The following is a 10,843-nucleotide window of genomic DNA, read 5'->3' as shown; positions in this document are numbered from 1 at the left end:
TACCTCTTTTTTCTTCTGCATGATTTCTTACCATGAATGCTATTATGAGAAATTTTGCTATTCCTAATTAGCTTTTTATTAAGCAACTCTTTTATTTGTTCATCAAACTCCTGAATATCTTGGTAGGTATAAACCATTTGTCTCACTCTAATAATCTTATTGGGATTTGTTAGAGTTATCTTAGCAAATGCTTTATCCTTTTCCCAATGTTCTAAAGGATTTGTTGAATATAATTTTTCGCATAGTTTTTCTTGTTGCTTATTTATCTGATATATTAATGATGAATCACACTCAGAAATTCTAAGTGCAACCTCTCGTTGTGTAGGAGTAACCCTATCACCACGCTGGCTGCGCGTAAATTCCATTGTCTGATGAGTATATGCCTTTGTTATTTTCTGTATGGGAACAGAATGACCATTAATAGTAAAGATTATTTGATCAATAGTTTGAGTGTATGGGGAGTATAATCTTTGAAAATTATTTCCTATTATCATATCATGACTAGGTTGATTAGTTGCCCATAAAATGGAAATAACACATTGAACTCCTCCAATTTCTATTTTTAAATCTTCAATTATCTCTGTATGCATCATGACACTATTATTAGCAATTCTAACTTGCATAGGATTTTTGGCCTTTTTCCACAAGAATTCTGGAAATAATGATTTCTTTCCAAAACATGTAGAATAACCACTATCAATATATGCACATAGTCTATATTTATTGTAATCCTCAATGCATATATCAATTGGAATATAAATGCTATTAGGATTAGTACTGGATACTTCATTACAAGCTTCCATTTGCATATTAACTTCATCCTCATATACTGGTTCACTTACAGTTTTGGTTTTATATCCAATTACCTTCCTTTTATCAATAGGATTATTTGGATCTTCATTTAACTCGAAATTAGAACATGATCCCATATCAATGCTATGCCTTGCCGGTTGTTTTAAGGCTTTTTTGCTTTCATATTTTTCATTTAGTTTCTTTAGTAGAACTAATATTTCTTCTTCATCCTCTTCTGGCTTTTCATCACCTTGTTTTTTCATTTTTATTATTGTTGAATTTTGTCTACTTAGACTTGGTGTTCTAAAACTCAGATTTCTCTGTAATTTAGGCTTTGTATTCATTCCAATATGAAGTAGTCCTGATTCATCAATTAACATCTTACTTGATCTATTACTAACTGCAGAGTTCATAAAGAATTCTTCCCAAGTTTTTTCAATTTCAATTTCATTAGGATTTACCTTTATAGGTGTAATTTTCTTATTAGGACCTCCTCCTTGCTCATGTTTTTGAGCATCGACTATTTGTTTCTTAAAAGATGAGTCTATAGTGTTTACCAACTTATAAACCACCTTCCATCTTAATTGTATGGGTCGTGTTCCTTTATGCATTTTCACTCCTTCTGTTAATAGCTTGATAGCTAAGAACTTTGACGCAAAGGAATCCTCTAAGCTCACATAATATCTAGGTTCACATATATAGCTTACCGTTCCTTGACTTAAGTTACATGTGATACCACTAATTATTTGATCATAAAATTCTTTATGTCTAATATCACAAATAAAACTCAAGCATTTAACATCCTTGCCAAAATCTTGCAAAGGAGTTATGTATACTTGTACTGCACCAATACAAATATAGCTATAATTTCCCTTTTCTTTATGTTTTTTAATACTTTTCCAGTTTATGATATTAATTTCGGCTGCTTTTTGTTCACAATCTTCGATTATTATACTTCCTTCCATTTCTTCACATACATATTTAGTTCTAGTTTTAAAGAAAGAAGTTTTAAATATTTTATCTTTAGTAATTTGGGGAAAATTCCAGCTTTCTTTGTTTACTTGATCTAGGTCATTATCTTCAAATGAATACTCAGCTCTTTTTAGTTGACCTATTTTCATTTTGCTTTTATCTTCCTCATTGTCATCTGATTCTGAATTTTCTAATTCTTCTCCTTCCATCATGTTATTTATTTCTTCATAATTTTCATCTTCAAACTCATCATTAACTTCAGGTTCTTCATTATACTCATTTTCCTCTTCTACGATCTCTACTATTCCTTTATTGTTATTTAAAGCCAATTCTAAAGCCCCGTCTTCTGGTATTTCTATGTAATCCCAACTTCCTAAGGCTTCCATTAGTTTATGATTAGCTTTCTTACATTCATTAGCATAATGTCCTAGTTCTCCACAAGACCAACACTTGCATGTTTTCTTTTTCTCAGGACAATATGTTGCCTTTCTGAAAAACCTACTTGGCTTTCTATATTTATGTTTATAATACTTCTTCTTATAGGTTTCTCCTCTTGATCGGTCAAATTTATTTTTCTTATAGCTCTTTCTTTTATTATAGTTTTTTCTTTCGCATCCATAGTTATTTGGGAAATCCCAACAAGTGAGAAATTGTCTCTTCATTTGTTGAGTTCCTGCAACCTCTCTACACTTCTTTTCAATCCACTTTCTAAGGAAAGCAATTCTATTACCTAGGGCATCCCTAGCTAAAAATTTCTCTCTCCATTCTTGATATTTTTCACTAATCTCTTCATTAAGAGGACTGGGTAATTTGTCGTAGAATATTCCAAGATTTGTTTCATTTTCACCAATTTTATAATAATATGTTTCAAATTCCATAATATAATCATCAACATATTTCATATTACAGATGGATAAATTACTTAACTTTCTTTGATATTCCATTCGTTTCTCATTAGGATCGGTTCTAGGACCAATGAAATCTAACTCAATATATTGACATAACTGCCTAAACATTCTTGTAGGTGATTCACTAGCTCTTAATGCAATCTTTACTTCTTCATCTATTCCATCGTACCAATCTTCTACACAGTCGTAGAGACTATGTTCAATATAGTTTAAGAAATTTTCTGAAGTCCATTCAGTATTTAAATTAAGTACACTACTCATACTCTTCTTCCATTGATCTAAAACATCTTGTCTATCTCTTACACCGTCTAATTTAAATTTATAACCAGTTTGACTAATGGGTTCAAGAGTCACTTCTTCTTGTTTAGGTATATGAGTAGGCATAACCTTGACACTAAACCGGGTAGTCTTCCCTGGTATGTATCTTGGTCGTGTGCAACTTCCTTCTCCTTGGTACCTAGGTCTTTGGATAACATTGTTTACATTAATAATTTCTTCTCCAACATCATTATTATCCATTACTCTTTTTCCTAGTTTGTTTTCGATCTTTCGTTGAACAACTTCTATGGGTAGAAAGTCAAGATCATTTAACTTCATTATTCCCATTTGTTGATATAAATCTTCCTCTAAAGTAGCATAATTATTTTCCTCTATTTCATTATCAGAAGCAATCCCCTTTTTAGAAATTAAATTCATGATTTCGTTAAGCTTATTAGGGTCTTCTTCTTTGTCGAATAGGCCCTGTAATTCATTTAGTGTTTTATCCTGAAGATGAGGGCTCATGTTTAGTTTCTTTATTCTTTTCTTGGTTACTAGTCGGTCTTTTAGGGAGTGTTACAATAAACTTTTTATTTTTATCTAGGTTTTGAAAAGGATATTTATATTTATATGGGACGATTTTATCTTTATTAGGTGATACTTCTTTTCCAAGTTGATGCCTAACTTCGTTTGTTAAAGCAAGTTGAACCTGTTTAACCAGTTCGTTTAGATCGCTTACTTTTTTTATTAATATCAGTTGTGGTTATTGATATCTTATTTTCGATATTAATACAACGAGCATGTATGTTATCAACTTCCGATCTTAATTCGCCAATTTGATCTACTATATAATTAAGGACTGGGCCAAAATTATTAGTATTTTCAGGAATATGATAATAATGCTTAAAATCAGGTTTCTTACACTCTGTAGAGGGCCTAGTATTCTCCAGTTTTACTTAATTATTTATAACTTAATTTAGCTTTTAACCGTTATGGCTCTGATACCAAATCACGCAGCTTAACAATTTCTAATTTAGAATAACTGTATTGTCTTTCTTAATAACAGATTTCACTTATATAATAACGGTATTTAAATATAATACTTAATGTTGTACACAAATACTTATTCTTTTAATATATATAAGTACTGCTGAAAAGATCAAAATAACACCTCGAAAACAATATTAAAGAAACATATAACAGCATTAAATTTTATTTTAACAGGCTAGAACATAAAATAACAGTATTAAAATAGGAAATAACTTTTTTCCAACACTTAGCGAAAAAATTTTTCAACGGTGGTATGGACTTTCCTAGTCCCTACCTGGTAGTGGACAATACTTTCTCGTGATTGCAGTAACATATATGAACCGACCAAAAATTAACTTGCTGTGAAATTGACACTAAAAGAAAAAAAAAATTTGACACTAAAAGAGTTATAGCAACGTCTAATATTTATTAATTTTTTATTTATTTATTTTTTTATAGTAAAAGACTAGTCTAGCATGTAAAGTATATATTGTATGTTAGAAGCTTTGACCCAGCCTTACAATTGCTCCTCTTCTTACTAATTATCTAGGAAGAGAGGGAGGGATAATTTAAGTGGTTAGAGCTCCCTCCAAATTTTAAAGGACTGTGAAATTGATTCTCATTATCCATCTTTATACCTCTCTAAATACCCCCCCAAAAAAATATTATCCTTGAAAGATTTTATCAACTCAATCTATTTTATTCAGTATTAATTTTGGATAAATTTGTTACAATAATTATAAAAAAAAAAAGGTTACGTAGTAAAATGAGTTGGTACACTATTTTGTAAAGGCGAGGTACTTTGTTTGGCTTCGATTACGTTAAATTCATGTGAAAATTGTTGTCGAATATATTTGAATTTAATTGAACTAGTGCTATATGAACTTGCACAAATTTTTAAAAAAAGCGGGTGTTCAATAATGATATTGAATGGCGGATTTAATGGACAAAAAAACTGTCCTGGCACGTGATTTCCAAAATTAAAGAAAAAGAACTTTCTCTCTCATTCACTCATTTATGCTTTCTCTCTCCTCGTTTTTCTCTCTCTAAAAACCAGTTAACTGCGATTTCTCTCTCCTCCATTGTTGCTTTTCGAGCTTTTTCGAGCTTTTTCTCACTTTTCTTTCACTTGTGAAGTTGTTTATCGCTTAATTGTGGTTAGTTTACTTATTTTTTTGAGATTTTTGTTAGTTTAAATTGTTTTGGTTCTTCGATTTTTAGGTTTTTTGATTTTGATTTTGTTTTCGTTTTTTGTACTGTTAGTTTCAGCAATGGTGAAGAAGAAGATTACAAAGAAGGCTGTAGATGCTGAAGAAGGTGTGTTTATTTAATTTTTCATCATTTTTTCGAATTTTCAATTGAATTTTCGCTTATATATGTCGAATTAGTAGTGCATGTTATTTTTTATTGTTTTATGTTGATTTATTATGCATATTATGATAATTGAATTTCAATTTTGAAGTTATTATGTTTAATTTTGCTTTATTTTATTGTTCATTGTGATAATTGGTTCAAAATTTGATATATATGTGTTGTGGTGTTGTTACATGTTAAACAAATTTTGCATGTTTGTTTTCAGAAGTTTTATTCATTATTCTTCAAATTTTGATGTTAGGTTTTAGTTAGATTATGAAAAAAGTATGCATATCTGCATTGTGTTTGTGTATATGTGTTTGAGTACCAGTAATATGTGCATTGTGCATTGTGTGTGAGTAATATATACATATGTTATTTATATGCATGCCAAAGGTTATTTTATGCTTTGAAAAGGGTCACTTTATGCTGTGAAAAGGGTCACTTTATTCTGTCAAAAGGGTCACGTTTGTATTTAAAAGGGTTACTTGTTGTAGTTTAAAGGGTGACTTTATGCAGTGAAAAGGGTCACTTTATATAGTTAAAAGGGTCACTTTATGCTTGTTAAAGGGTTACTTTTTTATTTAAAAGGGTTACTTGTTGTATTTTAAGGGTGACTTTATGCAGTAAAAAGGGTCACTTTATTCTTTTAAAAGGGTCACTTTTTGCATTTAAAAGGATTTTTTTGCATATATTCTAAATTTTCCCCTGAGTAATTTGTGAATTTGTAATTTATGGTTATCCTCTGTATTAATTAGATATAGGTGGTTCAATAGGTGGATATCGTTATAAATCGCCTTCAAGGGGAAAAGGAATGGGTAAAGAGCCTGCTAAAAAGAACAAGACAGCTCCTGAGAAGGACAAAACAGAGTCTAAAACTGGGAAGTCTAACATTGTGAAGGCTAAAACTGTGAAGGCTAAAACTGTTCCTAAGAAGGCCAAAGCAGAGTCTCAGAAGGTTAAAGCATCTCCTAAGAAGTCTAAAATTGTATCTAAGAAGGCCAAAGCAGATGCTGAATTGCAAGTAGTTTCTGATTCTGATTCTGATACTGTTGTGTAAGTATAAATGTTTTTTGTTTTGTATTTTTTTAATCATATATATCATGATTCTGATTCTGATTCTGATATTGTTTTACTTATATTATTATTATTTAGGGAAAAAAGACCCTTGATTGCAAGGTGCAGACCACACACATTGGAATTAATGATGAGTACTTTTAGTCCTAATCAACAAAAAGCTGTTGAAGAAATAGGTTTTGGTGGTTTATTACATCTGAAATTGAAAACTTTGAATCGTCAAATGCTACATTGGCTGGTTGAACACTTTAATGGAGGTAGCTGCATGTTCACTATTGCTGCTGGTAAAGAGTTTGTAGTTACTAAAAATGATATATGTGATGTCTTTGGCTTGCCTATGAGTGAGATTGCTGTTCCTGAACTTCAGAAGAATCCTGAAGAAGGTAGTGTAGATAAACGTATCATTCAGTCATGGAGACATGATTATGGTCTTACTGAGAAGCAACCTCTACATTTGTCAAAAGTGGAGTCTAGGATGGTTGATTTGGATGATGGTGGTGAAGAATTCAAGAGATGTTTTGTGCTACATGCTATGTCTAGCTTCTTAGCTCCTACTACTAATAGGACTGTTTCATTGAAGTTGCTGAAGGCTGTGGAAAATGTTGATGAAATCAAAACATTTGATTGGTGTTCATATGTTTTGAAAAAATTAAAGAAGGCTGTTGTGAATTATAAGAATGATGCAAATGCTCAAAATGTAAGTGGTTGTTTGCTAGCTTTGCAAATTATGTATTTTCATCGATTAAATTTCCAAGGAGAAAAGGAAAGTAGTACCCTTCCTTTGATTCAACATTGGACTGATGCGAAGATTAAGAAGCGGATCAATTTGGAGATTAAAGCTGGTGATTTTGGGCAGGGACCATTAGATACCCTTACATATCCTGTTTCACAGCCTGAAGTTAGGGATCCTATAACTCCTGTTGTTAAGCAAACTTGTGGTCAAGGGGCTTCTACAAGTGGTAGAAGTGGCCGCATTCTTGCATTTGATCTTCCAGAAAGTGTGATGACTGATGATGAAATTAAAGAAATTTCAACTGATGTAAGTGCTCTTTTTTTTTTTTTTATTTAATTATTATCTCTTTATATGCACTAAAGTTACCCTTTTTGTGCACTAAAGTTACCCTTTTTGTGCACTAAAGTTACCCTAAATATTCAGTTATAAGGGTTACTTTATGCATTTTAAAGGGTAACTTTATGCATAATAAAGGGTAACTTTATGCATTTAAAAGGGTAACTTTATGCATATATCATGAATTTTCATTTGTTTTTTATTTTTATTTTTTACATTTGTATAGTTTCTTATTGGTTCATATGTTTGCAGGCTGTTCATGAAACATTTCTTTTGGTCAAAAGAAATATGGATGTATTATTGTTGGTTCAGTCACAGGGTTTTCAAACCTTGAGTGATATGATTGCTTCTCGTAGAACTGAATCATTATCCTCTGATGATCCTGTTGTATTTTCTCAAACACAACAGTTACTTTCTGATCCTCATTACCTGAAGCTTTTAGATGGTTTAATTGAGGAGTGTAACAAGATGAAGTCTATTCATGAAATGTTTCGTGATTTTTATGAACCTGAAGGTCATAACAATGATGATCCTAATAATGAATCTGCAGAAGATTTGAATTTGAATAGGTCTGAGGATGATGTCAATGGTAAAGGAAAAAGTGTTTTGATGAATAGGTCTGAGGATGATGCTGGGCCTTCTGTAGCAAATGCTTCTAGACGTATCGTCAGAGGCAATAAATCTTTTTGCTCACTCGACTGTGGGCCAGTAGGTGTGGATGTTCCTTTTCTTACTCTGTTTTTGAGGTCTAATGCTCGGATTTTCAAGAAATTGCCCAAGTTACATCAGGAAATTCTTGATTATTGTTTACTGAAGGATGATTCAATGATGAGGAAGTTAAATGTCATTTTTTATAATAATTATATTTTATATGTTTTTTTTCCTTTATTTTTTTGTTTAATGCTTATCATATTTTTTATTGTTGCAGTGAGAATCTTGTTACTATTGGGATGAATTTTTTAATTCCAAGAGAAGACATGGTATCCCTGGTAGCTCCACTTAGAATTAGATGGTGCATCATTGATTGCTACTGTCTGTATTTGAACGAGAAGGCATGTTTTGATTCTGGTCCTCGAAAATTCTTCTTTGGTGTGAGGCAAAGTGTAAGTAATTTGATTTTTTTTTTTTATATGCACTAAAGTTACCCTTTATGTGCACTAAAGTTACCCTTTATGTGCACTAAAGTTATTATCTTTTTATATAAACAAGTTCTCATACTTTTAATAGTTTGCATTCTTGCATGTTTGTGAAAACATTGGCAAAGGTGAAGTTTCACAAGCTGTTAATGATTTGCACGGTTTATGGGAAGGTTGGGTGAGCTATGAGAATCCTGAATGTGATATTATGGATGCTGAACTGGTATATTTCATGATAAATTACTGTCAAAACTTTAAAAAAGTTCTGTTTTGTGTTAATCTGTCTAAATCAGTGTTTTAATTTTTTCTGTTTCAGATATATTTTCCTGTTCTTATTGAGAATCACTACATTTTGTTTGTTATTGATCATACAAAAGAGGTGGTATATTATCTTGACAATATCATCTGGCGTGATGATGCTCTTGAATATACCAAAGAATTGTCTTCACACTTGGTATGTTTATGTTGATTTCATTGTTATGTTTCTGTTTACTTATTGTTTCCATTTAAATTTTTTTTTTCTTTTTTCTTGTTTTATTTTATTCTAAACTTTTATATTTTATGTCAGTGTGATCAAATGGGTGTTTTTCTCGGAAAAAGAAATCATCCAAAGAGTGTTCAGCTACCTTCTTATAGGTTTCAAATTGTTGAGTTGGAATGGAGAAAAGAAAAAGTTGACAATTTGGACTGTGGGGTGTTTGTTATGTATCACATGCTCCATTTTGTTGGCGAATCGTTCAAATTAAATGAACTCAAAACAGTAATTATTCATCTATTTTGTATGTAGTTTTTCCCTTTCTAATGCTTTTATTAATTACATATTGATAAGTATTTTTTTTTTTCTGTTGTGAGATTATTGGGAGAAAATTTCTGCGAGGTGAGATTTGTACGACACTGGTGCTGTGTGATTTGAATGAATCTAGGAATGATGTGTTGTCAGAATTAGAGAAGTTCAATGAGAAGAAGAAAGATCCTGCTTATTGCCAAGAAATTGAAATGAGAAGAAAGGATGCAATTGCTGCAAAGAAGAAGAAAGATAATGAAGAAAGAATAATGGCAGCTGAAGTAGAAGCAAAGGCAGAGGCAGACGAAGAGAATCCCAAAGGAAAAAGGGCAAAAAAGAAGACAGACAAGTACACTCCTTCTAAAGGGTGAAATGACTGTTAGAAGCAAAGGTTGATTAGGTCTAGGAGCATTTTTTGAACAATGAAAAAACTTAATGTTTGTGCATATACATCAAGTTAAATGATGTAATTAAACTTAGTGGTTAGTTTTTTGTTCTTTTGGAATACTGATGTATGTGCATACATTAAGTAATTTGAAAGGTTCTTGTGTATGTTTTTTGGGGTCACTTTTGTGCATAAAAAGGGTTACTTTGTGGCATAAAAAGGGTTACTTTTTATATTTGATAAGGTATACTTTTTTGGGTAGATAGGGTAACTTTTATGCATGAAAAGGGTAACTTTTATTGACAAAAGGGGTAACTTTTATTACTTGAAAGGGTAACTATTAACAAAGATAAGGTTAATTTAGTGGATAGAAAGGATAAGGTATACTTTTTTTGGATAGATAGGGTAACTTTTATGCGTGAAAAGGGTAACTTTTATTGACAAAAGGGGTAACTTTTATTACCAGAAAGCGTAACTTTTAGTGGATATAAAGGATAACGTTTATGCATGAAAAGGGTTACTTTAATTCATGAAAAGGTTAACATAAGTTGATGTTTCCAAGAATTAAATATCTGCTAATAAAAGTGTCAATCACATTTTCATTAAACTTGTCATAGAGTAAAAAAACAAAAGAAAAATAGTTTAACAATACAAGGTATATTAATTTCAAAAAAAAAAATGTTCAAAAAAAGATCTTAAAAGAGTCGTAAGTTAGGTGTTTTTGATCCAAATTCTGAATTTGGAGGTGGCAGTGCTGGTTTTCTTTTTCTCTTGCTTTTTTCAAGTCCTCCTTTTGCTCTCTTGCTTCTTCCTTTTGTTACAGCCGTTTTAGGATCAAGTATTTGTGGTACACTTGTGCTTGTACTCGATGCTGAAGAAACGTCAGTATTGCTTTGAGTGCTGTCTGCCACATCAGGAATGTTAGAAGCAGCTTCTGTACTTTCTTTCTAAGCAGCAATAGCAAGTAAGTCTTCCACCATTTTAAGACTGTTTCTGAAGCTTAACAATACAAGGTATATTAATTTCGAAAAAAAAAATGTTCAAAAAAAGATCTTAAAAGAGTCGTAAGTTAGGTGTTTT

At 31.3% G+C, this 10,843-nt stretch overlaps 1 protein-coding gene across 2 annotated transcripts; it reads left to right on the top strand.

Annotated features, from left to right (window-relative positions):
* Positions 1-7,070: 7,070 nt before the first annotated feature.
* Positions 7,071-9,932, top strand: LOC145632054 (uncharacterized). 2 transcript variants are annotated; one of them, XM_081684324.1, is made up of 7 exons: positions 7,071-7,428; positions 7,711-8,294; positions 8,387-8,561; positions 8,686-8,817; positions 8,911-9,048; positions 9,163-9,354; positions 9,447-9,932. In XM_081684324.1, the coding sequence occupies exons 1-7, from the start codon at positions 7,117-7,119 to the stop codon at positions 9,747-9,749; spliced, it is 1,836 nt and encodes a 611-aa protein (XP_081540450.1). In that variant the 5' UTR covers positions 7,071-7,116; the 3' UTR covers positions 9,750-9,932. The 2 variants fall into 2 exon arrangements, with proteins under 2 accessions (XP_081540450.1, XP_081540451.1); XM_081684325.1 differs by lacking the exon at positions 9,163-9,354.
* Positions 9,933-10,843: the final 911 nt, after the last annotated feature.

Source organism: Chenopodium album, chromosome 5, assembly GCF_948465745.1.
Source record: "Chenopodium album chromosome 5, dcCheAlbu1.1, whole genome shotgun sequence".
NCBI classification, from domain to species: Eukaryota; Viridiplantae; Streptophyta; class Magnoliopsida; order Caryophyllales; family Amaranthaceae; genus Chenopodium; species Chenopodium album.
Note: the sequence above shows the minus strand (reverse complement) of the source record. Positions and strands in the feature narration are given on the sequence as shown.

What these genes read in the sequence shown, in the direction of transcription:
- LOC145632054 (XM_081684324.1), top strand. Translation starts at nt 7,117, where the DNA reads ATGTATTTTCATCGATTAAATTTCCAAGGAGAAAAGGAAAGTAGTACC. An exon ending in TTAAAGAAATTTCAACTGAT is followed by an intron (nt 7,429 to 7,710) that starts GTAAGTGCTCTT and finishes ATATGTTTGCAG; the next exon opens with GCTGTTCATGAAACATTTCT. An exon ending in GATGATTCAATGATGAGGAA is followed by an intron (nt 8,295 to 8,386) that starts GTTAAATGTCAT and finishes TTATTGTTGCAG; the next exon opens with TGAGAATCTTGTTACTATTG.